Here is a 27,547-nt window from a genome sequence, read left to right as displayed (position 1 = left end):
CTGCCGTTAGCATAAAGAGACATTACCATCTGAGCCGTTTAACTATTCTTTTGTAAATAATAAAAAGAGGGTCGCACTACTTTTCAAACACAATAACAAAAAGTAAACAAAGCGTTAATAATGACAATATGAAGTCAAAGTGTTTTTATTCAGACGCTCGAGAGGTAAACAGACAAAGCGGTGCGAGTCAGTGACGAACGAAAAGCAAAAGGCTCGGGGGTCAGATTCTTCGTTTCTCCGGTCACGTAATGGTCTCGGAGTGAGTCGCAGAGATTCCGTGAATTGAGAGTCTCGGAGACGGACGCGCCTTTTGTGGTCGTTCGAATTTCAGTAGAGGTTTCCCCTGGCCTCCTGTTCGGCCTCGATGGCTTCGAACAGGGACTTGAAATTGCCGGCGCCGAATCCCTGCGAGAATGACGTAGAGAGAAAAAGAAGCACGAACGAATTAGACAATGGGCCAAGAAAACAAAAATATTTCGCGCCAAGAAAGGTTCATTCGCTGTAGCCGCGCACAATTTTTTTGTGGTAATGCAGGGAAAAACTACCGAAGCAAACCGGGCACACGTGGCACCGCTCCAGAAGATAATCGAAAAGTTTCATGGTCTGGGCGGGAGAATAGAAAACGTAAATACCTTGTTTACTACATCACTCGCATTTATATTACACGTAAAACAAGCCATTCAGTGTTACATTTTTTTTTGTGTGTGTGCTTTAAGCTTCTGTGTTTTGGTAAAGGCGAAACGATCGCAATTAGCAAACTATGCTGATTCAGTATTTGAGAAAGCGCTACTAAGCCCTGCCGAAATACGAAATAAGCAACGCTCACTCAGCTTTGCCATCGTTGCCCCATAAAGCTGCCCGCGTGTACACAGAAATCTTTTCCTCTCGAAAGAGGCCATTAACCTTCGCAGAACCGGAACCTGTTTCATTTCATACAAGCGACACGTCGTGGAAATGCAACAGGAATCAGAGTGCCGGCTGTCGCAGACGGATCGCGACGCCGTCGATTTTCTCATTTGGCTTTTACTTAACGATTATTATTATCTTTATAATGGAGCTATATTAGACTAAACTACTATAATGATGTTCCATACTGCATTCTAGTTCTGCATACTCAGTCCGTTAGCGTTCACATGATACCAACACGCACCCCATATCGAGTATCCCAGGAGCAATTTCCATGCGTCCTGAAGTCGGAGTCACTCCAAAGGCGGTTTGTAGTAGAATATTAAATATCATTGGCGTAGTGCACATAAGATGGGACGAAGAGGCACCGAGACACGCACATGCACAATGTGTATGTTTTTGTGCCTCTTCGTCCCGTCTTATGTGCGCTATGCCAATAGAATTAATGTTACACACCAACAGGGCCAACGTGAAACATTATAGTTGCGGGACAAGGGGAGGACTCACATGGTGGTTGTGCCTCTGGATGACCTCGAGGAAAAGCGTCGGGCGGTCCTGCATGTTCTTGGTGAATATCTGCAGCAGGTAGCCGTTGTCGTCGTAGTCGATCAGGATCTTCAGCTTCTGCAGCTGTTGGCGGCCAAGGAGGGAATCAAATGAACATCGGATATGCGATGCAAAATGTATATAGATGTGTAATACAAAGAAACAATAAGAAGAATAAATAAATAGGAACAACAAAACAATTACAAAGCACTATAGCCTTCGCTATAAAGGTACTGACATCACATTTTCATCTTGTCAATTTCTTTTTTTTTTCACAAAATGAAGGTAAGAAGCCTCCCAGCCCTAGAAAAAATGCTGGCAATCATCAGAGTGCTCTACAAAAATTACTATCACTTGTTTCTACGAGCTATAGTTTCGGTTTTGATACCCAGGAGCTGGATGTTACTGGATGCATCATGACATCACGACACACCGGCTAGCTCCGTTTCCGCAATCGCTGCGGCTAACATGCGCGGGCTAAGGTCTGAAGAAACGTGCGCAGTATATTCTTGTTTATTTATTTATGGGCAGCGTCATCATATGTAGCATTATTGTTACACGACGTCAGCTAATCCTGTCCTGCGTGATGTCATCGCGATATTGTCGATGATGCCAGAACTGGTACTTCGAGACCAACTATAGTATGAAATTAAAGTATGTTATGTTTCCCAAGATTTACATTTGCTAAGTGTCATCCTTTAACGTATGGAAAGCGTGTGGTAGGGCTTTGTGACTTGGAGAATATGTTAGTACTCCTTTAAGGCCGAGAAGTATTGGACAGAATATTTTGTTGTTTCAGTGATTGAATGGTAAATCATTCAGTGATACAGCTTTAAGATTTTGATAACGCTTAGCAAGCGCGATCGACTGCAACATGTGCCCTTTAACGTGCAAGTGCATAGAACATATAGATGTTTGAAGAAATCGAACTAGTTATTTGGAAATAACGTTAGTTCTGGCTCTGTAATGAGCGCATAGCGCACATGGTCTAGAACTTATTCGTATAAAGTTCAAGCAGGCCGTTGTTACATGGATCACAGTTGCACATGTACCGATTCCAAATTATTTTGGTCTCACGTCGCCACAGTAGGCGTTGGGAAGTATGCGATAACTGGCAATAAGCGCTTTGATTGAAATGCTACAATGGCAATGATTACAATGACAACAAGAACTTTTCTTTAGTTAATAAAATCTGCGCACGTTGTGCAATGTTGAAAGTGAAGCCGGCCAATGTTCAACGCGTGTCCATTTAGCATGAGCTTATAGCAATACTGTGACCGTTGCACCAGTTATGAGGCGGGCGCCCCCCGAGATCAGTGATAAAATCGATTTATATCCCGGGTATCAATTTCCGAAAATCCCTTATCACGCAGCGCCAGACAAAAGAGGCGGGCAGCGAACAAAAAACCAAGAACCATTTCAATCGTCTACACATATTGCCCATATACTTTGCATCGCAGCATTCCGCTTTGTTTACGAACGTGCTCTCTTATACAGGTCATGACCCGGGATATTAAGCAGAGCACATGTGCACACAATCTCGGAGGCCATGTATAGACAGGGCGCAGAGTGTGACGTGACGAGGATGTGGTGGCGCTGCCGTCAGGTTCACTATACCGAGGGTCTCTAGAGCCAGTGAAGGCCTTGTAGGAAAAGAAGACTACTGCCTCGACGACTTAATGTATAGCCTACTCAAAAACCAGGGTGTTGTCTATGCTCACCGTGTTGAGGTCCTCGGAGACGGTGATCTTGGCTGTCTTGAGCTTCTCCCGCAGCTGCGTGTAGTATGTGTCCGGCGTATCCAGGAACTCCATGCCGCGCTCGCGCAATGCCGTGATCTGCGTCACAAGTCATGTGATCGTGTCAGCGTTCGTCTCGCCAAATGCGTCTGTATGCGTATGGTACGTATGCGTAAATGGGAAGAATTCTACAGTGACTGCCAACTGTGGAAGGAAAGACTGACGTCTCTTACTGCGCACATGAATTATTGAGATAATAGAGAGTTTAAATCTGTACGGTGCCGAAACACCGATGACGTCGATGGCTGTAATAGCTCTGGTATCGACATCTTGTGACACTTTCTTCAACCACTACGTGTTAGAAAAGTGTTCTTGTGCTGTGTCATTGTTCTCGCAGAAGGAGAAAAAGATGGGAGAAATCCACTATGCACTAATAATTGTAGCTGCCTACGCTCTTACATCTGCAGACGGGTACAATACAGTTGTCGCAATTAATGTAATTGAGATCAGCGTCACACGATGGCGCCAACGGCACTGATACCTAGCATGTCTGTGTCCACCGTGTTTGGATATGCGAAATACGTTTGCTGGCACTAGAAATTTCAAAGGCAGGATACTTGTCGAAAAAACGAATAATGGTACATAATATATATATATATATATATATATATATATATATATATATATATATATATATATATATATATATATATATATATATATATATATATATATAATATATATATATAATATATATATATATATATATATATATATATATATATATATATATATATATATAATGCGAAATGCGAAGGTTGTGGCTTCGGTTCCCACCTGCGGCAAGTTGTTTTTTCATCCACTTTAATTTCCATCAATTTATAGTTTCTTTATTTCATTTATTAAGCACAAGTAATTTCCCCTATGTTGTCCTTGGTGTCAGTGTTTGTTGGCTTCTTATGATATGACTATATATATATATCGATACTAAAGGCATTCGACACTGTTACACACTCAAGACTTCTCCATAAGCTTCGCGCTATACTTAACTCTTCCTTAGTTGACTGAATCGCTAGCTTTTTACGTAACCCTTCTCAGTATGTTTCGTTTAATTCCTCAAACTCGTCTGTAGTAAATGTGACGTCCGGAGTTCTCCAGGGTTCAGTACTGGGACCACTTTTGTTCTTATTGTATATCAATGATTTGCCGAATCATATGTCCGCAAAAATCCGTCTTTATGCTGACGACTGTGTTCTGTATAACGTTATTAACACTAGTGTTGACCACCTTTTACTTGACGATTCTTTTACACAATTTTGCAGGTGGTGCGACAAATGGCAAATGAATATAAACTTTGTAAAAACAGTCACTTTATTTTAGTCAGCGTACTTCTGTTTCTTTGTTTAACTATTCGTTTAATGACTCTTCCCTTGAACGGGTGTCTGAATACATGTACCTTGGTGTCATCTTCACACCTAACATGTCATGGCCTAGACATACTGAATACACATGCAATAAAGCACTAATGAAAATAGGCTATCTAATTCGTACATTGCGAATAGCTCCGCGTGAAGCAAAATTGCTATCACATAAGTCGCTCATCCGACCCACTCTCGGGTATGTTTGCCCCATCTGGAACCCTTATAAAGTATCTGACCCTCGAATCAGTTCAAAACAAAGCAGTCGGTTTCATATACCGCCATTATGACTGGGACTTCTCACCCTCATCTCACCTTGTTGCAATAGGTCTACAAACTCTGTCCGAGCGGCGCGATCGTGAATGCCCTAAATTGTTGCATAATCTCATTAACACCCCACGCTACTCATTAAAGAACAACTAGCTGTCTCCTGATAAATTGAAACCTACTAGGAATAGCCACAAAGTTAACCTTGCACTATTTCAACCGCGTACTAACCTATTTAAGTTTAGCTTCTTTCCTCGTACAATACAAAATTGGAACTTACTACCAGGTGAAATTAGGTCACTGCTTTCAGAGGAATTTTCGTATAAGTTAACTTGATTCATGCTCTATTTATTACTACTCATTGTATCTTTTATTTTGAAGTTATCATGCTTCCTACGGTGTCGAAGTTGATTTGTGCAGAAGAATGTTTTGTTTAATGCAATGTACAAACCCACTCCTGCGATAGCCAAATCGGGCTGCAGTATATATATATATATATATATATATATATATATATATATATATATGTGTGTGTGTGTGTGTGTAATTTTTTTTCGGGCTCACCGATGCGATGATATCGCTCGTGTTCAAGGCGATGTGCTGGACGCCGGCGCCTCCGTAGTAGTCCACGTACTCCTGCGAGGTGAAGGATACCAAGGCGCAAATGTTAATGCCACACAAGTCAGTAAGCAGCGCTTAGTTAAAGCGAGGTCGACGTATATCACGTCTGAAATAAACCAACTTAGTACAAACGACTCTAATGGCACTTTCAGCGAGGTTTATTGTTTGGTTCGCGCCCGTCACCAGAGCTCGCGAGCCCGCCACTTCCGGGACCTTATGTACAACACGCGCAATAAATGCACCTTGCCTTAAAATGACTAGTCATGCCTTCAGGAACAGGAACTCGTCATATTGTGTCTACAGACTTGGCCGTCTACCAGTTATACCTAAAGAAAATCACATTTATTGTTGTGCCGAATATCAAGTCCTACGCCAGCCGTTTTGAAGAGTAAATATTTTTATAACGGGCTTTTCCGTGCCAAAACCACGATCTGATTATGAGGCACGCCGAAGTGGGGGACTCCGCAAATTCGCACCACCTGGGGTTTTCTTATTTTCGGAGTCCCCCACTACGGCGTGCCTCATAGTGGGGGATAGCTCGTCGTGTATTTCTGTAAGTGTACATCGCTGTTGCTCTGTGTTGTGACAGCCGTTTCTCGTTTCGCACTTTCCTGTGACAGTATGGTTGTAAGCGTGAAACTGAATTCGCTATGTTGGTCTGCCTGCCCTACCGTCTGTCACGCCGTCAGCGTCAGGGCACCGCCTCACCCTCGACATCCCTCTCTCCATATGAAGGAAAACGAAACTTTGCCCGTCACCGCCACTGAGGATCGAACCCACGACCCTGCGGCCGTGCGCAGTCGGGAGCCGGGCGCGCTAACCGCGGCGAAATCCCGTAACACGCGCGTTCGGTAATTTATGCGTGTTTGTATGCGTGACACAGGCTCAGAGAGTGGTGCTGTCTGTATACGGCCGTCGCGTGGGCGAGTGTGCGTGCATACCTGTATCTGCGATCGTCGCAGCCCGTTGGCGGGTTCGTTGATTGGCATCTTGATGGTCTCTTCGTAGTTTGTGACCACGATGGAGCGCAGCGCCGAGTACTTGGTGTGGATTTGCTTGTCGTCCACCGACCAGAACCGGTGGAACATCAGGTTCTTCTCGTACCTGGAGCCCGCGGGCGAAGCCGCGACAGGTAAGCACGCGATATGCACTTAAAGGGACACTAAAGTGAAAAATGATTTCTTCTGCATCAGTAAATTACCGTTCTACAACACCAAAAACACCACTCTTACAATGATAAGACGTTTGGTAAGCTAGAAAAAGCGCAAGAACAAAATTTAGGTGGCGACGCCTACTTAAGTTCCCGCACCTGGTGGCTGTGACGTCTTGGATGTTGATGGCATCTTCTAGGGCCTACTAAATATATATAGCGGTACAGATTGACTACATTGTGTTCTAAAGGAACCAGATATTAAGCATGGCAAGTTTCGGGAACCTTTATTCAGCCAACGCGCCCAAATGCGAAAACATACTTTAGAATCCCTGACGTCACGCTGACGCACCGGCGCTGGGGTTTCAGCGCGAAATTCAAATACTGATACTTGGACCTTCATTTTCTCATCTAATAATCAACCTATCTTTTTTTTAAATGACTGCCTGCAGGGTTCTCAAACAACGATTCATTAGTCTAAACTGATTTATTGTTTCGCTTTAGTGTCCCTTTAAGCGCGGAAGACGTGAGCCATTTGACCTGCTATTGCAGGCTTATGCACAGCAGAAAGAATGTCCATAATGTCCGCAGTGAATATGCGTTAAATACTCGTGCCTTGAGCTACGCCGCGCAATAGGGAATGTCTAAATGATGTCGGCCGCGACGTGTTTCTGACTCCGCAATCAATTCCGGCGCATATAACTTGCAATAACTTAACCATAGGGATTTGTGTCTGTTAATCGGAGGGAACCCTCGCTGTGGCGTGGATTTGCACACCACTTATTGACCCTACAGACTAGCATTGCCTGTGCGCTTCGCACAACGAGGGCTCTTCTATCCTTCATGAGTGCTTCCTGAGAGACACTTTCCTGCGGGTGTCAGACGACTTTGTGTTCGCGTGCGTTTCGTTCTGAACGTTACCTTCTTTCTGATTCACCGATAAGGAATTTCCCACCCGTTCGCTTTCAATTCGAGTTAACAAAAGTAATCGCCAATTAAGTCTTCCTAGGGGCCCGCATGCTTTGTTTTTTCCCCACCGTCATCTCCCAGACGACTGGCATATACCTACATATTTCTCAAGCCACAAATTAGATCTTGATCGCTTACGCGTTAAACCTCTTCGACCTAATTATTCAGCGATTGCTCACGTGCTGAGCTGTTCGCATACTCATGTATGCACCCTGCGCAAATGTTTTTCAGCCGTTTATTTTTGTTAGTAACACTGCATCACTACCATGTGAAGTTGCCTTTCGAAGGAGCAGTTTTCTCTTTCTTGGAAGATAAAGCTAACAAACAAGACATGAATGATTGCAATAAAAAGTGCACGGTATTTGTTCTGCATTTTCAGTTTTGGCAAAGTGTACCGGTGTACTTTGTCGCTAAAAGTATGACTTCGAAAAGCTCACGACGCTTAATTGTACCTCGCCAAACTCAGCGGTACTTCCTACAGGCAGGCATTGCTTAGGCGCACGTTCACTGAAATTATTTCCTTTAGGCGGCATGGCTGTTGCACGAGTGTGCCTAATGCGCGCATCAACGTGGTCATTCGTGGGCATCGCTGTCATTTTTACCACATGGCGGTGGGCACCATCTCCAGGTCGGGCTGGTTGAGGACGCAGTGGTCAATAAACTGGAGACCGGCGTCTGGCCTGCAGGCAAGGAAAGAAACAGTGCACGAGTGATCAGCTTGGTCGTAATAAAATCGAGCCTAATGAGCACCATTCCGAAAGGTGTCATTTTTTGATGGTATCTGTTACTGGTCTCGTTAAAAGGACCCTGGCTTAGGTAGTATACCGAGACATTTCCTACTTGTAACTATTTTCTCCCCCCCTCCCCCCCCTTGCCCCCATTAAATGGAGGTCTGAATGCCGTAGAACCCCCAAAACATATTTGCAGGTGTGCAAGCGCGCCATACATATTTTACTATAATGCTGATTTTTTATTGATCCAGCCCCTGTTTCGTTACGCAGGAGGTCTACTCGTATGCATCGTGACGTCACGGTGCGCTGGCTCGCTTTGTTGCGGCGATGCACGCGCTGCTGCTGCCGCACGTGAGCGCAACTGCAAGAAACTCATGACGCGTGCTCTTGTTGGCCTTTTCTTTTTATGAGCAACGTCATCATACCTATAGGCTTATTGCTACACAACGTCAGCAACTGTAGCTATGTGTAATAACGTCGATGACGCCTGGTCTGTCATTTTGATACCGCCGTCATTGTCCAATAAAAGCACCGCATGTGTGTTTATCAACCTTAACGCTTAGAGTCATATATATATATATATATATATATATATATATATGTATACTTCCCACATATGTGCAGGTATATATCAGTGGTTGAAGATCACTCACAGCTTCTCGTAACTGCGGTCCCGGGACGGATGCTTCTTGAATCCCGGCAAGAAAAGGCCGTTGTACGTTCCCCGCTCGGCGAACGTGTGCGTCGTGTCGCCGCACTGCGGTTCGAAGGGAAACGAGGCGCAGGTGTGAAAGGAAGCACTCACGTGCGCGATGTGAGGGCTGGACTGCGTTTACTGGCAACAAATGCGTTGTTGATGTAACCTCACGTTGTCACATTTTTTATCATCGACCAATTTATTGCACTGCGAAGGACACCCGCGACGCAATGGTTGCGCAAATGTAGGTAAATCGCAGAGCATTATATAGGGTGTCCCAGCTAACGTTAACAGAGCTATTCAGAAGAAAAGGAAGAAAGAAGACGGTGCTAGATATGATTTTAATACCTACTCTGTTCGCTTGTCAGAACTTTGAGGACTTAACCCCGTAGGTTGTTGTTGTTGTTGTTGTTGTTGTTGTTCTCCTGAGTGGCTGTGGCGCATACTGACAGTGGAGGATTGGCCATGAATCGGGTCTTATAATGGTGTCTTGCAACACGTTTTTGAAGTAGTCTTTTTTCGTTGAACAGTTTGGCTAATGTTAGCTGCGACACACGGTAGAGAAGGAACTGCGAGGACGCGACACACAGCGCCCTGTGTGTCTCCTTTCTCCGGTCCATTGTCTATAATTCGCTGTGATTTACCTACATTTATGCAAGAGCAGCTAACCCGAATTTCCGTTATAGCGAACGATAGCTTGCTAACATAGCTCACTTTATTTAAATAAATCACTCTCTGGCGGGAATATTTCTTTATCTCGTTTCTTTCCCTTTACATGTGTCAGGCGAGTGTGAAACCGTGTTTGAAAGCATTTGAAAGAAAAATAACAATAATAGCATGCAGAACATTAAAAACATTACTAATTTGCCAGCCTGAACAAAAGAATGCCAGAACAATATGTGCGTTGCTTACGCTTGGTAGCGGAAAACGAGATATCGAACTGAAAATTCAGTAACAACACGTGGCACAAGAAGGAGTTTAGTTAAATTTTGGGTATAGTATTTCTTCTCGCGTAACTGCAAAGGAGGCAAACGCCGTAGAAATGCAGTGCCGAATATCCGAGTGTGCAGCAATAAATGAAGGAATGAAGTGCGGATTTGACAGAAACAGACGCTGCGAGAACTAATTCAGAAGAACTTTGCGTCTAGAGTTTGCCCTCACTGAACTCGAAATGGATGCATACAGTAATAAATAAATAAATAAATAAATAAATAAATAAATAAATAAATAAATAAATAAATAAATAAATAAATAATGTTGTATGCAATTTTGAGCATGCACAACAAGGGGTATGAATGAATGAATGAATGAATGAATGAATGAATGAATGAATGAATGAATGACAATTACTCATCCACTAAATTGTGCTGCAGAGTGAGAAATACCGTGAATGCAATGAAATGTGTCCACACTCACCGTCTGCACCGTTGCAAAGCGCACGGTTCCGCACTCATCAGACTCCTCCCAGATGTCGCGGACGATCGTGGCACCACGCTCCTTGGCACGCTGTGTCGAAATACGCTCTTAATTTCACACGAAAGCATTGCCTAAAACCATCGCAATCTTCTGCATTATAGTAAGCGTCAGTACAGAATGGTAGTGTTAATTTTTTTCTCACAGTAACTGCTTTTCCTTTAGTAACTTGGCAACCAGAAGCCGCAGCAAAAGAACGCGTATATGATCTTTTTGCAGTGTTTTTAATATTGCTTAGGGCTCCAAGTCAACACTCGGGCACGCTGTATTGAAAGTGGTTACAAATTTTGCTATTTGCCGGGAAGTCAGTGAAAATTAAAGCCTTTTTCTCTTTTTTTCGAAGCAAGATACCTGATATTGAAGTAAGAAGTGAGCCTGTGAGCCTTTGCATTTACCCGTCAAATTACACGGTGTACTGTCCCCATTGCGAGTAGTAACATAAACATGAAAAAAAAAATTGCTGGTGCCAGGTCGGGGTTGACTTCGACTGACTGCGGCACTGCCTTCTAAACTCAGAAGGCTGTGGGTCAAGCTTCATAGGCGTCAAAAAGTGTTTTCTTTTTCGAGCATCATGGGCGCCTAATAAGCTCAACATCCGAGGCCGCCTGTAACAGAGCACCTGAGAAAGCTAATAAACACGCTCAAAGGGTGTTAAGCCCGTGACGTTACATGACATGTGACCCTCAGGGGGTGTAAATTCCTGTGCAGAGAGCTAGAGACAAATTTTACGCTATTCAAAGGACATGTACTCTAACGCCTTTGCACCCCAAGGAGTGCCACGTATTGAGATGTAGCGCTCGAGAGGTCACTGTGTTCTGCTGTTCGTTTCGCCATCGGTGACGTAGAGTGACCCTAACCACAATTGCCTCATTGCACTACACTCAATCACTATATATGCTCTTGGTAGCGTACCTTCACAATGGTGTCGAGGTCCTCGACGCTGAAGGCGATGTCCTTAACTCCGTCTCCGTGCTTGACTAGGTGCGGTCCCATCACTGAGGATAGAGGCACGACGAATTTGATTGTGAGCCAATGTATTTAACAACGCAGTCGTTTCGTGAAGGAAAAAGGTGGCGCTGTACGTCCCCTTTTGGGCAGATGATAAATTTAATTACCCAGAAACGGCAGGCCACTGGCTGACCGACATCAACGTTCTCGCCAGCACCTTTGCGTTTGGGAAAACGTTGTGCGTTGTAGGAAACTTACTTTAACATTATAAACATACATGTTTTCCCTGATGTACTGAGAGCAGTCAGATGGTAGCACTCAGGGGGAAAATAAAAACTACTTCTTTTACGTGAAGTTTCTGTGACAAAAGTAGGTTCAAGAAGGCTAACATATAAAGCCACGAGGACATTGGAAACACAGTGTAAGGTGGTTCAAAACCACAGTTAACATTGTTTAGATATATAGAGCTAGCTGCTACCGGTCATTACCATAAATGTTCATACGCCATAATGGAGGCTGAGTCTGAAATTAATGACATTTTTCCTCCTAAAATCAAGAAGGGGGCTGACAGATGGGGTAGCACACTGCGGTATAAGAAGAAAAAGGAAACAGGAATAGACGGAAAGACAGGGAGGTTAGCCAGTTCTCAGACCGGCTGGGTACCCTGTGCTGAGGAAAGGGGGTAAAGGGAATAAAAGGTAATAGAAAAGAGATGTTACAAAAAAAAAGGAAAGAAGTGCAAAAAAGAAAAGTAAAGAAGGAAAGGACAATACGGCACTACTTAACGTCTGTCTCTAAGGCCAGTTCTCCGCAAGAAGCGCAACAACGCTTTCAAAGCCTTATGTTCTGGGGACGGTCACGGCCAGTGTCCCAGGACCCTTTCCTCCGACAAAGGGAGTTTGTGAAGACTGTGTAACGCTCTTGAAAGTTGGTTGCTGGTCCTATTGAAGACGGGACACTCACACTGTGGTATATAGGTTATGAACAGGGATAAGGTGCCTCAGAAACGCTGGCTGACGTTTCGATAGGAGGACCTATCTTCGTCAAAGGCCTTTGACGATATTTCCTTCTAGTAATATATCTGCTAAACTACGCGCAGGACATTAGGCTTTTGAGGTCGGACAGCGAGGGCGTGCCAGATCTCGGAGGCTATGCACAGTAGTAGCCTAAGAACGCGCAGCACTAGCACCTTCGTCGTCCGGGTTGAGCGCCGAGGAGAAGACGAAGATGATCTTGTTTTGGCGGACCGCATGGGACACCACCTTACGGGATCCGGTCTCCAGGCCTCGGTAGCAGAAGTACTCGAAGCCCATCTTGGTGCAGTAGTAGGACGCCGCCTGCATTTTGTTTGATTTATTTATGTTACCATTCAAGACCCGAGGGGGTTACAGAGGGGAGTGGTAAAACGGGAAGCTTTACAATGCAATAATATATATATATATATATATATAGTGCGGCAGATAAACGAAATAAGGTAATAATAAGTCATGATTATACAATGTTAGTTAATGCCTTACGAAATAGTTTGTCATTATCGACAAAGGGGGAAATGCCACCGGCAAGAAGGTTCCGTTGCTCTATTGATCTGGGGAAAAAAAAGACTCTGAAAGTGTTAGTGTTGCTTGTTTGAATTCTGACTTTATGGCGATGATCGATGCGGCTCGTCAGGTAATGAGGCTGAGAAATGAAGTTACCGTGAAGGGAGGAATTGTAATAAAATCTGTGAAACAGGGTCAAGCATGCTATTGTTCTACGAGACGCAAGTGATGCAAAGGATATATTGTCTTTCATTGATTTTATGCTATCGATATGGTTATAATTACAAAATATGAATCGGGCTGAATTATTCTGAACAAGGTCGAGGGAAAAAAAAACAAGGTTTCCATGGTGTGGGTCCTGCACAACTGCAGCATACTCTAACTTAGCATGCACTAATGACTTGTAAAGTAGGAATTTAAACGATCACGAGCCAAGCCAAGCCGGACTGGCCGGGCCCCTTCAAGTCCGTCGTGTGGCTCTTCTGCACGATGTGCCTCTTCTAGCTTCATAAAATATTTATGAAATAAACAAATAAAGGAAGGTGTTAAAGACAGGAAGAAAGAAAGAAACAATGCGAAAGGTGACCAGGCAAGGAATTTCTTAATCGTGTCAAATTTCCTGAAATTGCGCGTCAACTGTAACCACGTGTTTGGAGAGGTTGCATGCGCATCTTCCTTGCCCCTATATTTCTCTCTCCGGCATTTCAGCACTGATTACACGCACTAATTAATTATAACCACCAATAAGTCTTCCGAAACTAATCTTCCGAGACGAATGTACACTAGAGATAATATATCGTGACGACTTTATTGGCGAGCGGCTATTAGCGATGCGAAGCAAAATAATTTATGATATTTTGTGTTTGTGTTAATGTCCTTTGCGTGAAATATCTGACTCAATTGTATAGACTGTTTTTTACATCTTGCTGCCACACTGCGTACGCAATGGTTTAATTATGCAGGCTGGTTTCAGAGCAGGCTAGTTTCGGACCAGGCTGGTTTCGCTGCCATGCTTGCTTGGGGGAAATGCTTGGCGGCAGTTGCTGGCGGTTGTTTTCGGGCTGGCGTCGGTCTTCTTAGTGTGACGGCGTACATTCTACGCTGGAAAGGATTGTGTGAGCCGTACTGAAGCGATTTAACTCGACACTGCCGGAGTTTCTGCTGGCGGTGAGGCGGACGCGTAGCACGCAGTGTGATACGAGCACGCGCATATGTTTTTTACCTACCGTCCGCCTCTGAGATGGGATTTCTATTTCTAGACATTCGTTTCACGAATTTGCCCTTATTGAAAACGCGCTTCACTTACCTGCTTCGCGTTTCCAACCCAGAAGGTGACATGATCGAAGGCCAGGAAGCGACCGCCATCGGGCTGTGAGGAAAAGGAAAAAAAAGAAAGAGTGTCTAGAGCTCCAGCCATTTTTGCACTGTATATTCATCTGCAAAATAATGTGAAAGATAGCAAATAAATTCAGGTGGAACCAAGCATTTAGAAATGTTAGTCGTCGTTGATGCAATTAGCATTCAAGTGACGCTGCACATGCAATTTGGTGGTGGGATATAGGATCATTATGGGAGCATTAGTAAATATTCGTTTAATGCCAAGTGTTTATGAAACTCGTGTGTATTGTAAGAATGGCGAGAGGTGTAAGAGTCATGTGGTATATATTCACAAGTGTATTGCAGCCGGACTTCTCTCTTGCGCTTCCGTCTGGACATGCTGCGCCACCTAGCGGTGCGCGCGCGGAGTCCCCTCCCATATGCGTGGCCTCCGAGATTGCACAGGTGACGCATCGGTGCGTGCTTGATCGTGGCCAAGCGGATACAGTTTCGGGCTGCTGTGCTCGGAGGCCTATGTTCGATAACAAGCAGTGCCGTTGTTGCCGTCAAGTCTTTGTTTATTATTAATAGCGTGACCGCCGGAGCAGCCAGGCTAGAAACAAGATACAAACAGCAAAGCGGCGAAGTAGGCTAAAAAGGCTAACCGCATTAAAAACGACAGCGAGTAGCACGGTCGCAATAAAGGTCTAGCTTACGCAATTGACTCACTGGATTATTTCATGAAACTTGATAAACTGACATATGATAGCGAACTGAAACACGTATGCAGTTAAAAGAAGGGAGAGCTACCGACGCCGAGTAAAAGGCACGATAATTCGATGGCTTCTGGCTTCTATGTATCTGTTGTACTCAAGGCGATCGTGGCGCTTATCTTCCGCATAGAAAGCTGCTTTCGGTGCAGGCATAGAAAATGACGTTTTCTTCATTTTTTTTTTACCTCCGGCGCTTTATTACGTCTCGCCTCTCGGCAGCATAGACCAGCTCCTCTGAGTGTTTTACGACGAACGACGGAGGAGAACCCTCTAATGGCATTCCGGAAGATCTTCTTTTTGGAAAGCCTCTACTTGGTAATTCAGAGCAGGTTTATAGGCCTTGATACCCGTGAACTGCGTAGCTTGCGTAACATGCGCATGCGAAAAAAGAAAAGGAAAATCTGGGACCCGAATTCAGAAACATTTTCGTTCGTAAGAACTGCTTGTCATTGGCCGACCATTATCCGGCGGTATCACCCGCCTCGGTGACTCTGTAATTGTGCATGACGTTCTGATACTGAGTACGCGGTCGCTGGGTTGATTGCTTGTAGCAGCGTTGCCGGGGTAGGAGGGGGGGGGGGGGGATGGCGTTAGGAGTTAGGTGCATGTTACGGAACTCTCAGGCGGTTTAAATTAACCCTTCATATTTCTCGTCGTCTGTTTGTGGCACTCTGTTCTGTTAATCTGCACATGTTGTCAAGCGTTGGTGGTAGTTCGCTATATTTTTCGTCGTTTGGTTTTAGCATTCTGCTTTATTGTTCATAATTTTTGTCGTGTTTAGGATATTTTGTTCTATTGCTTCGCCTTTGTTGCATCTGTTTGCGGTAGTCTGCTTTAAGTTATCTGTCGTCTGTTTCCGGTATTCTGTTCTATTGCTTCGGATTTCTTGTTCGCTATTTGTGTTAGTCTGCTGCTATATTCATCACGTTTTTCATCGTCCTTCAGTGGTATTCTATGTTTTCTTTTTTTGCTTCGCATCTCTTGTCGTCTGTGGTAGCCGCGCAGGTATATTTTTGCCGTATTTTCGTGGCATTCTGCTATATCCTTCACATTTTACGTCGGCTGCTTGTGGTACACTGCTCTTTTTCTTTGTATTTTCCGTCAGGGCTTTTTTATAAGCCTCGGCAACAAGTTGCGTGAGGCGAGCGTAGACTTCGCAACAAGATTCCACGTGCGAACTCCACTTCCGTCGACACTGCCCGTTAGTGGGAATAAAAGGGATGTTTGCCGACGGGCACAGGTATTAAAATTTGTTCGCGCAATGCCAGCCTCGGGCCAGGACGAAGAACCGCGAAAGCGGATGAGGAGGAGAGTGTCGCTCTCTTCCCTCCCCCTTCCCCCCAATTATCTTTCCCAACCTGAGGTTCTTTACTATGCGCATTTTATTTTGTATTTCGCTCAGGAGCGCGCATCTTCGTAGGAATGCTGACGAGGAAGGTTAGACAGAGCCCCCGGGGCAAGAAAGCAAGGCGCCTGCCCAAGGCCGCATTGCGTCCGAGCAGAATCGACTTTTTTCGAACGTGCCAGTGCCCAGGGATGCCAGCACACGAGCGTACGTATGCGAAGGGCTTATTTAGCCTGTCCGAATAACTATTACGACAGTAATATTTCGGGTGTTCTTTGTTGACCACACGTAATTTTATTTTCATCGCCTGTGGCAGATAACACAATTCTAGCACTTGAGCCGGATTACCCGAAAAGGTGGACGGTACTTGCAGTAGAAATTGATATGCATAATTGAATAAGTACGAAAAGACGTCAGTAATAAAGTTTTTAACTATAATAAACGAAAAGAACGATAAAAAAGAAGAATTGTGTTTAGGATGACTGTCGCGCAAACAGGAATGATGCGATGAATATAAATATAAATATTCATCCGAAACACAACTGCTTCTCAAGCAGGAACAACGAAGGCACGCCAATGCACTAACTTGATATGCTTCGATGACATCTCACTCTACATCTTGTCCTTAGATATTACAATGAAACGAGTTTGACGAAGCAACAGATAGCAACCACATCCTTTGCAATGTAAAGCCAGGGGGCTGCCTGCTCTAATCATTCTTAATACTTACCATAAGTTGGCGCTCTCCATCGTTGAAGCATTTCTTTGTCTTACAGATATACTTGTCACAGCCTTAGCGACAAAAATTGGAACTAAATTCCATGGTCTGATGCGCCAGAACGCCGTAGCGTGAGTCTCCGGATTAACTTTTAACGTCTGGGGTGCTTTAATCTGCTCCTAAATCTAAGTACACGAGCGTTCTTGTATTTCGCCCCCATAGAAATGCAGCAGCTGGGGTTGAACCCACCACCTCGACCTCGAGTTAACGCCATAGCCATTGGGCTACCGCGGCAGGTATCTCATATAAGTGGAATCCCAACGCAGATTCAGTCAACTTTGTCAGATTGTTCATATGGCACACTCTTCTTTCAGTTGATGGCTCATCATGGGAAATGTTTATATTTTGTTTCATACTAAGTTGGTCTCGGTGACACTTTCAAATTGACAATGTACATCGTCATCGACATCATCCTGATGTCATGACACAGTGCAAATTTTGCTGACGTCGTGTAGCGATAAGGCTACGTATGATGTTGCTTATGAGAGAGAGAGAGAGAGAGAGAGAGAGAGAGAGAGAGAGAGAGAGAGAGAGAGAGAGAGTAGTGCTGCGCGTTTTAATCTCGATGTGATCGTGTGTGGCAGCCTCAGGGATCGCTGGAACGAAGCGCGCACAGTGTATCATGGCGTAATGACACACCGAACTCCTGTGTGCCGAAACCGAAACTATAGGACCATATTCACAAAAATGTCCTCTTATTTAGGTTGTTCTTAACGAGGAGCTTTAGCTCGGGGGCAACTCTGATGTCGTTATTCAAATATGTATGAAGACACGGGAATTTTATTGTTAAACAACCGTTGAACCGACTCTAACAAAATTTGTTGCATTAGAGCGAGAAAGTTGAATTCTAAGGATCGTAGAAAGGATTTTGATCTAGTATCTGGAATTGGTCACAAAATTATCTAAAAGTGGTAAGGTTAAAAAAATTGAAGCATGAAGTTCGCAAATCTGTATTTCGACACTAAAACAGGTATTGCGCTGTATCGTAAATTGTACCTGTTAGAGAATATCAAGCGAATGAATCAGATATATAAATTTACGTCTCAGATGAATTTGTTCGAATGTTTAAGAGGACTTTGCAAAAGTCGTACTTACAAGTTAGTGGCATATTTCGCGGTGGTTCCGCTTGAGATGCATTAACTGGTTCAGCTTACAGAATTTCGATACAGCTTTTATTGCTAAATAAGAGAGCTGTAATCTCGATACACAATTATAAATTTATTTTTCATTTTGCAATTTTGAACAATTTGTGTAGAGAATTTGCCGGCCAAAATCTAAAATTCGCTTCTTGCAGTCACTATAGATATTACCTTTTCCTTTTAAATGCGACAAACCATAACAAATTCGGTGCAGTGGTTGCCGAGAAAAACAATCCGTTCACATAGACTTAGATGCTCCAGACCTAAAACATCCTCTTAACTTCTTCAAGCTTGTCGCGATTTCGCGACAGTCCAAATGTGAGCTCACAAATCCGAACAGGACGCTTAAGCGAGAGTAATCCCGATTTTGACGTTAAATGTGGTCATTCAGCAAAAGACGCGTCAGCGTGTCGCCTTCTCTGTCTCAGAAAACAACGCTTTGGGCGCGGTCCTTCCGACGAGGGTGGGATAGAGATAGGGATAGATAGCCCCCCCCACACACACACGCACACGCACACGCACACGCACACACACACACACACACACACACACACACACACACACACACACACACACACACACACACACACACACACACACACACACACACACACACACACACACACACACACACACACACACGCACATACATATATATAGAAAGAGAGAGAGAGAGACTTAAAGGCAGAGAGGTCGGCCGCCCAACGAGGGTGAACACTCCAAGAAACTCGTGCGGCCCCATCAATTCAAGTGCATGAAGTGAAGTCACCGTCTCTGCAGTACCGACTGTTTTACAGACTGCCATAAAATTCCGGACGATTCACCTGCCACGTCCGAGTTTGTTCAGTGCGAGTACTTTCGAATATAAAGAGATGTTTTGTGCTAGATTCCCGTTTTTTAATGTTCTTTAAGGGAGTCTGCAAATCTTAGCCAGGGTAGCAAACAGAGCGAAAGTAATTTTGGATGTTCTTACCTTGCATAAAAGTATTTGTAACTGTAATCTGAGTAATTCGGAAAGAAAGTCGCGCTAGAAAAGACGAAAGCAAAAGAAGCCAGAACCATTATGAATGAGATGGACGATTGACGACGGAGATTGAAAAAGCGGCTGGGAGAACAGAATAATCGCATGCCTACATATACTGTCGCGACCGGCCAGTAGAAAACACCACTTACGAAGGAGAAGCTTTGTGAATTTGGCCCCTGCTTCGCAGAAACAAAAGAGAGTGATAAATATATATATATATATATATATATATATATATATATATATATAGAGAGAGAGAGAGAGAGAGAGAGCTAAACGGGGTGAAAAAGACAGGGAGGTTAACCGGAAGAACCTCTGGTTTGATACTTTTTACTGGGGTAATGGGAAGGACAAGTGAAAGACTAAAAGAATAGCGGAAAGATAAAGCAAATGCACGAAAAAAATTTAATAAGGCAGGTGGGGAGCAACAGTGAATAGTAGTCTCTCTAATAGGCAACTCGAACGCAAGAACTTCAAGAATGCCTTGACCGACGTATGATGTGACGACCGTGTAGGCCGGCGTTCCAGGACTGTGCTCTGAAAGCGACCGGTTGTCAAAGTAGTATTATATAGTAAGTTCATGAGGTCGCTACAGCGCTTGCCTGCGTGTTTTCCATTGTTTAGAAGGCTAGCTTAGGTCTTCGTTTAACGCAATACAATGATAACTCTAAAATGTCATCTCAGTATTTATTTAGTTGTACAAGAAATAATTCGAAGACAATCATATCACACGAAAGCTGAAACAGATGACTGAATATTGACCGTTTGTTTCGTTTGAGGACAAACAAAACTATTCTTCTAACACAATGCTAACATGTTTAGCATTGAACAGTGCAGCTTGAGGCAATTAAGGGCAGGAGCGAGAGCCCTCTCTCCGTCCTCGCCTCAAGTTGCGCTATTCGGGGCTAAGGATGAGCAAGCCCTCCTTTTAATACCCTATATATATATATATATACAGGGTGTTTCAGCAAACACATAAACAAATTTTGAAACGTTGCCTGTGGCAGATGGCACAAGTCTATTGCGTGAGCTGGTGTACTTGAAGAGGCGCTTATTAGTTGTAGAAGAAATTGAAATACATAACCTACTTATTAACGAAAGTTCACTACTGGAGTTTTAACTAATTACCTTATGGCCCATATTGCAATTTACAAATTCTAACCACGGAGTTCGCAAGGCGGATCCACTTGGAACGAATTCTCAGGATGACACCAGTTTCGAGATATTAATTCCTGAAATTTGAGGAGAAATACATTGGCGTTCTAGCTGCTTTTGTGCTAGAATACATAAACGACGTTTTGTTAAGGAAGTAACTGGAATCCCAATCCATTTCTCCGCAAAGCTCGGAAATTATTATCTCAGAACTGCTGTCATCCTGAGAATTTGTTCCAAGTAGATCTGCCTTGCGAACTCCGTGGTTAGAATTTGTAAATTGCAATATGGGCCATAAGGTAATTAGCAGATTATGCACTTCAACTTATTGTGCAAGTAGTGCCCGCCTCTTCGAGCGGACTAGCTGATGATTGTGCTATCTGCTACAGGCAACCTTTAAAAAATTTTGAAAGTGTTCGCTGAAACACCAGATATATATATTCTCTTCAGCGATCCAGGTGTATTCCTGGCGTAGCGCAACTGCCGATAATGGTCTTTGACGCCGGACACAATCACAAGATGCTTTCTGCATAAATCGGGTGGAGAGCAAGGCGAAGGACATATCACGGATATTAAACATGGATGTGTGCCAAGCCGCCCTCCGTAACTGCGCATAAACACGAACAACGCTCGAATGTAAACACCTCCACATCCATACACTTTTCGCAAATGTGCATGCAGGATGGCGCGTTTCTGGTTACCGAGACACGACCGCTAGCGGCCGTGGCAGAGATAAACTGTTGGCACTGCATCGCTTATCTTTACCGCCGTGTGGTGGCTTTGGTGTTGCGCTGCTAAGCTCGAGGTCGCGGGTTCGATCTCAACCGCGGCGACTGTTTTTCGATAGGGGCGAAATGCAGAAACGTTCGTGGGGGCACTTAGGTTTATTGTCACGTTAATGAACCCCAGGTGCTCAAAATTATTTTGGAGTCCCCCGCTCTGGCGCGCCTCATAGTAAGACCGTGATATCGGCTGGTAAAAAATCTCAAAATTTAATTTAACTTTTAAATCGCTTACCTTACTTTTCCACCCGAAAGTAACCGAGGCTGTTGCATTATATTGAATGAATGAATAAAACTTCATTTATTTTATACTTCAAAATTCACACATGCCTCTATATAGGACATAACCTTCGAATTGAAGTGATATAACAGTAGTGCTTCGTTAAAGAAGAAAAAAAAAGGAAAACGTGATGCCTGAAGAGCACGTGGTGAGCAAAGTATTGTGAATCCACATCCACATTAAGTCATTATCTTCGAGGTTCGCTTCTGTTACGCCAAGGGAGCTTTCGTCGGTGTTTTGATTTGGACATTCTATTTCTACATTCATAACAAAAAATTTCATTGAGAATGATGAGTTTGCGAAGACACCAGGCCGTTTGCAGACGAAATTTAGGCTCGTAGATGCTAGCACGGGAGTTACCTCTACAAGTAAACTATATAAGGAGCTCTATGCAGGCGAGCATTCGCTTGACACGCTACAGCGAGTAAGGCGCGTGGCTTCTTTAATTTCGCTCCTTACGAAACTGCTGCGCCGAACCCATCGCGCGACAGGGGCGGGACCCCGGCAACAGACCGGATTCGGGAGAGTGAGAACGTGCCGTCGTCTGCATCCCTTATCGACGCAGCGTCGTCTGCTCGACCTACGGTGTCCCGTGTCAGTGAGCACTCCGAGCAGAAGCTGCGATATGCATGTGTCTTTTTTTTTTTCAACCAACGGGCGACCCATGCGAGAACGAGGAGACCCCAAGACAGCATAGTATATAAATGAAGATACCCTTGATTCGCTATCACGCAAGAGTCTGCCTAGAGAAATATGTGCAAAAGAGAAACAGCTTCACATTTTATTATGCTCCGAATCACACATATTGTCCCTTTTGCATTACTCCTACATATATTCACGTATTTTTCGTTTATGTTTTCTTTTTTTTAAACATAGCGACGTCCGGTAGGGGCATGCAGCTTCCTACAGAAAGCAGGAAATCAGTTTCTGGTGTCTACGGGAGTTGCAAGTGTACGCCTGTTTTTCCAGCATTAGAATCATGGGTGGTACGTGTATTTGCCTCAGCTTTGTCCTTCTGGCTCCAGATGACGTTGCGACATGACCGGATGATAACTTTCAACCAAGTGTCGTGCTATAATTGCGACAACTTGCAACGATTGCGAATGTCTGCAGATAGTTGTTGCCTTAAATTTAGTGCTTAGGAAAAATTATGAGTGCTTAGAAATGCAGAAGAACGAAGCATAATAAGTAAAGCCACAACAACGTCTGTAGCCACAAGTAACAAGATTACACAAATACATTTACTACCAATAAGATCCTGCGCTAGTTGAGCGATCTCAGTGCCGGAGCTGCTTCTCGTGAATTTTGTAGCAAACTATATGCGTCCTTTTATACATACGTGTAACCCGCGTCATCCTTTTTTTTTCTTAGCAAACAAATCTGACAAATGCCATAATCGACTTTCCAATTGCGAGAAATATTTCAAATTTTCAGCGAAATGTCAAGCTCTGCAATGAGTCGCAGGCTCACAAAATTTAGCTAAATGGAATTGGATCGGACGTCTTTGTGACTCCAGTGCGGGTTATTCGGGAGTCTGCATTTTCCTGTTTCTTTTAGTGAATAAAGGTTTATTCACGAACACAAAGTGCTAATGTTGTTGAGAGAATTTAAGAAAAGCAGCGCTCACCTTGGGTCCCTTGTCTGTGTAAGTTGTCTGAAAAGGCAGTACAAAAAAAGATCAGTTGTCATATACTCTTCAGCAGCTCGACTGCCGAATCGAAATTTCCACTGACTATTCTGCAGTTGTATTTCGTATACGTGGAAGTGTATCTAGTATATAGAAAAGCGTGAACTAGACGAAAGTATTACCGCCACGTTAAATTATGAGGCAACTTAGCACACTGTGTATACATGTAAGGTAGGATCACTGCCATAACATATTACACGTATATATGCGATATGGCTATTCCAGAGAACTGCACAGCTGTCATAAGCCAATTCAAGATCACCGCAGGCCTTCGACCTTCCCTACGACATAGATATGTGGTGACAGCGCTGTAATCAGGATCTTATTTTGTAATTGGTGTTACTGTACAACGCCTGTATTCACAATTGTACACACAACCGCGCAAATTTTAAAATATCAGCGGCATTAATAACATTATTGCGTCAGCGCCTTGTGGCCTTGTCGACCTGGTCGCGGTGAATTAAACAGCCTAGCAGACGACGCTGTGGTATGCATGCGCTTTAATGCGACTACGCGTGCCCCGTCGTAAGGCGTTGACGCGCATGTAAAAAAAAAAAAAAAAGAACTGGGAGGCTGTTCATAATGGATAACGATATTTTACTGATTGGTTGGGACTTCAAAACCTCGCCTCTGAGGACTCATAATTGTAAAAAGACGTTAAATTGATTTGAACAGCCCTACAAAGCTAAACAAAAACATGGTGTTTGTGAGGCTTATTTAGTCATTTTAGTATCGCCTGTCAGCCATTGATCCTTGTACATCATATTTTACTCTTGACTTTGCTCAGAAACTACAGAAATAAAGTTTGTTTCCTCGACGTTTCTTTAGAAAGCAAAACCTGATTCCTTGGCATACCCTTAAAGCAGGCAGGAAAGAAGCCATATCTCGTGCCCCTATACGCGATATTCGTTCATCTCAACTTTTCCCGCTCTCCTTTTTCAAGGACGGCTGGCTGAGTCACAGGCGTTGTTTTGTTTGCTTGTGCCGCGAGACCATGGAACGTCGCATCTCGGACCGATTGCCATAGAGTTCAAGGACCTGTCTCGCTTGACGTTGTACGAATGTCAGCTGCTAAGGAAAACAACTGATTCGGCTACTTTCGTGTCAGAGGAATCATAGGTACTCGCGCTTTCGAGCATTAGCCAATCAAACAATTTCACCTCGAGATCATCTTCAAACAATATTACAGCTTGGTGCAGAATACGGTTGCAAACGCCGTAATTTCCTCTAACAACCGAGAACATTGAGCTAACCCTAAACTTTGGAGTGCATTGAAGCTTCACTGTGTTCTGCATACGGTCCGACTATCTTTTCTGTCCCATTTTGAATGTATCACTCAGACACGTTCACACTCTTACAATGAGCATGACCTTAAGCTGTATTAGAATATGGTCGTAACAGGCGCACTTTATCAAAGGCACGTGACCGGTATCTCTAACTGTATCTCTAACAGGCGGGAGATAGAGCGTTAGTGAATGACCAAGGGTGTCAGTGGACTCCTTTGTGAACGGGTGAGAGTGCCAGTGATTATGAGTAAACGTCCTTCTGAAAAGGAGTAAGAGCCGGTTAACGTGAGTACGAACGAAAGTCGGTGATGCTGATTTTTAGTGAACGTGAGCACGAACGTGGGCGACTGCCGGCGAGTGTGAGATCGCCGTGATTTGGACCCGCCTCACGCAGCTGAACAAGGAGTATTCGATACGTCTTGCCAGGGTCAACATGGAAGGACTCTGGTCTTGCTCTCTATTGCCACAAAACTATAAACGGGCATTCTGCTCCCTGTCAGAAGGACAGAATATAAAAAACATTTCACTCTCCCGCTTCTTAAAGAGGGAACGCATTTAGTTCCATCCGACATTTCTCGAGAGTGAAACAACATGCCATGGAAAGTAAATCTGCCCGTTCACTCCCGAGACACTCTTTATCTCCAGTTTTAGAGTGTATGCTAGTGAGTTCCAGTGAGTGAAAGTGGACGAAAGTGAATGGGTGCAAGTAGGAGGAGGAGGAGTAGATTTTAATGAAGAGAAAGGAGGAGAGGTCGGCCTGGAGAGCGTGTCTCTAGCCTGTTACTCCTCACTGTGGAAAGGGAAAGTGGGAAATACAGGGAAATGTAGGTGACAGGTAATTATGTTATATGGTACAATGAGCTACTGCATAACGTTGTCCAATATGCCAATGCGCACTGTACACACAATACGCGCAAGAGTAATCTTATCCACACAAAAAGTTATCGCGCAAACACATTTCGCACTGTCTGCGCGTCTCACAGGTTCTGGAGGCGATAGTCTGGGTGCCGGTAAGTGTGCATGGAAGTGATGCAAGTGAGTGTCGGTGAGTGTGACCGGGCGCGATTAAAGAATGCGCGTGAGTACCGACGAGTGTGAGTGCATACAAAGCTTGCCAAAATGTTGGGGAGTGAGCATTGACCTATTCTGCCGACTAACGCTCCTGTTTTCGTGCAGTCTTTTGTCGCATCTCAGGCCCTGGACCGACGACTTTTTGCTCTCCCGCTGCTCTCTGCCTCTTGAGGTTGTCGGCGTAGGGATGCTCTCTTATTATTCACCCGTGGCTGTGGACTCTATGGGGCTCTGTCGGCTCATCTTCAGAGTGCGCAAATTACCGAATTGCCTACTTGTCGGCGATTACCACGTGTCTCCGGTCAAGTGTCGCGTAGGCACTAGAAGCGACTTACAAATGAGGAATGGCCAGCCTTCCAGCTGGCCATTCGACCAAGGCTATTCAGAGTAATTTCTGTGAAAGTCTCGTCAATATTTAGGCAGTGGCAAATGCGCGCACACGTGTGTTCGCCAGAGTTCTCAGAGTGGATCTGCCATTGCACGCTTCTCGTTATGTCTCGTATCGTCTTTGGCTTATTCCTGGTATACAGTTGCCAACCTTAATTGTGTCCTTGGTCTTGCATATAACGTGGATTGCTTTGAATGAAGAGGCATTTTGGTTTTGCCGCCTGTATCAGTTGGTCACGCCCGTCACAGGGCGTGAACACAACACCTCAAGTATATGCAGCGCCCATGCCCCTTGTGAAAGACAAATGAGATGTGTTTATTATTTTTTTTTTATTTAGTACATACTGCAGTCCGAAGACAAAGCAGGAGGGGTGATAAAGTGAACATAGTGAACGAAACTGAACAAGTTATACAGTTGAATATACCAAGCACTACCGTTCAAAGACAAGCATAGACTAACAAACATGATTAAATATATGTTGGAGACGAAAACTGCCCTGAAAGATGTCCTCAAATATAGAGTTTAATCCGCGACTTTTGCCTTTGCTTATGCCACTTGCTCTATAAATACGTAACGATTGATACAATCATTAATACCTCCTGCAGCATGATGATTTTTTTTTTATTATTTGGAGGCGGTATTATAATGCGAGCGTAGATAAAGATCTCCTAGACAGTCGGTTTCGGAGGAACGTTTTTTATGCGGACGACAAGATAATACTTAAGTACACTGGGGTCATGAAAGATGCTAGTTCAAAACACCATGGCAGTGTAAAGCAGAGCGGATGGGACAGATTAGTTCAATGATCGAAAACGTCTTCACAGCACTCGTTAACGGATTAGATAGTAACGCGATGCTTAGGAACACCAGCCTGTGTAACCAGACTGATATCATTAGGATATTTTTCCTAAAGGACTTATGATGACCATGAGCCGAACAAGCCACATGCATAGCCGCATAGATTCAGATGTTAAAACGTTTGCATTAAACTCATGTCTTATGTCAGCTGCGCAAAGCTTACTTGACAGCTCGGTCGCTAAACACTCATAAGACTTATAACAAACGTGCGCTAAACGAGTCTTTTCTTCTCTTTGAACACGTGCAATCACAGATACTTGGTTCCAGCCTTTGTGTCAGGTGCATCATAGGACAAGGACATAATTTTTTTAAATGCCTTGACGGGTGACAGTGGTCATCGTTATTACTATGCAATGCATTAAATAAGTAGAGGGTCAGGTATTTGCTATAGTCACATGGCGTAAGCTAAAGGAAGGGGTAAGGGCACTCCACTGCTCACCATTTCTTGCACTGAAGAAGTCGCTGTCAGAAGTCTATTCTGAACGGGTATGTCCAGCTGTCTGCGAAGATCCGAGCCGTGAAGATACGATTCGACAAAGTTTCTTTCGAACCCGACAGAGCAGAAACTCGCACTGGTAGCCTCCGAAGGTCAGGCCAGAATCGCGGCGCGTACGGGGCGCCGATTACAGCAGTTGAGTGCGAGGAGGCTAGCCTGACCGGAATT

General features: G+C 44.1%; 1 protein-coding gene across 1 annotated transcript; it reads right to left on the bottom strand.

The window, feature by feature from the left end:
* Positions 1 to 129: 129 nt before the first annotated feature.
* Hpd (4-hydroxyphenylpyruvate dioxygenase) lies at positions 130 to 27,547 on the bottom strand. The gene is made up of 13 exons (XM_050173499.3): positions 27,323 to 27,547; positions 23,221 to 23,247; positions 14,310 to 14,372; positions 12,655 to 12,802; positions 11,430 to 11,512; positions 10,461 to 10,550; positions 9,001 to 9,104; positions 8,219 to 8,296; positions 6,439 to 6,601; positions 5,441 to 5,512; positions 3,174 to 3,290; positions 1,414 to 1,536; positions 130 to 405 (listed from the first exon to the last, which is right to left on the bottom strand). Exons 1-13 carry the CDS (start codon positions 27,323 to 27,325, stop codon positions 328 to 330), a joined length of 1,149 nt encoding a protein of 382 aa, XP_050029456.2. The 5' UTR covers positions 27,326 to 27,547; the 3' UTR covers positions 130 to 327.

Source organism: Dermacentor andersoni, chromosome 8 (genome assembly GCF_023375885.2).
Source record: "Dermacentor andersoni chromosome 8, qqDerAnde1_hic_scaffold, whole genome shotgun sequence".
NCBI classification, from domain to species: Eukaryota; Metazoa; Arthropoda; class Arachnida; order Ixodida; family Ixodidae; genus Dermacentor; species Dermacentor andersoni.
This window is presented reverse-complemented; position numbering and strand designations above follow the sequence as displayed.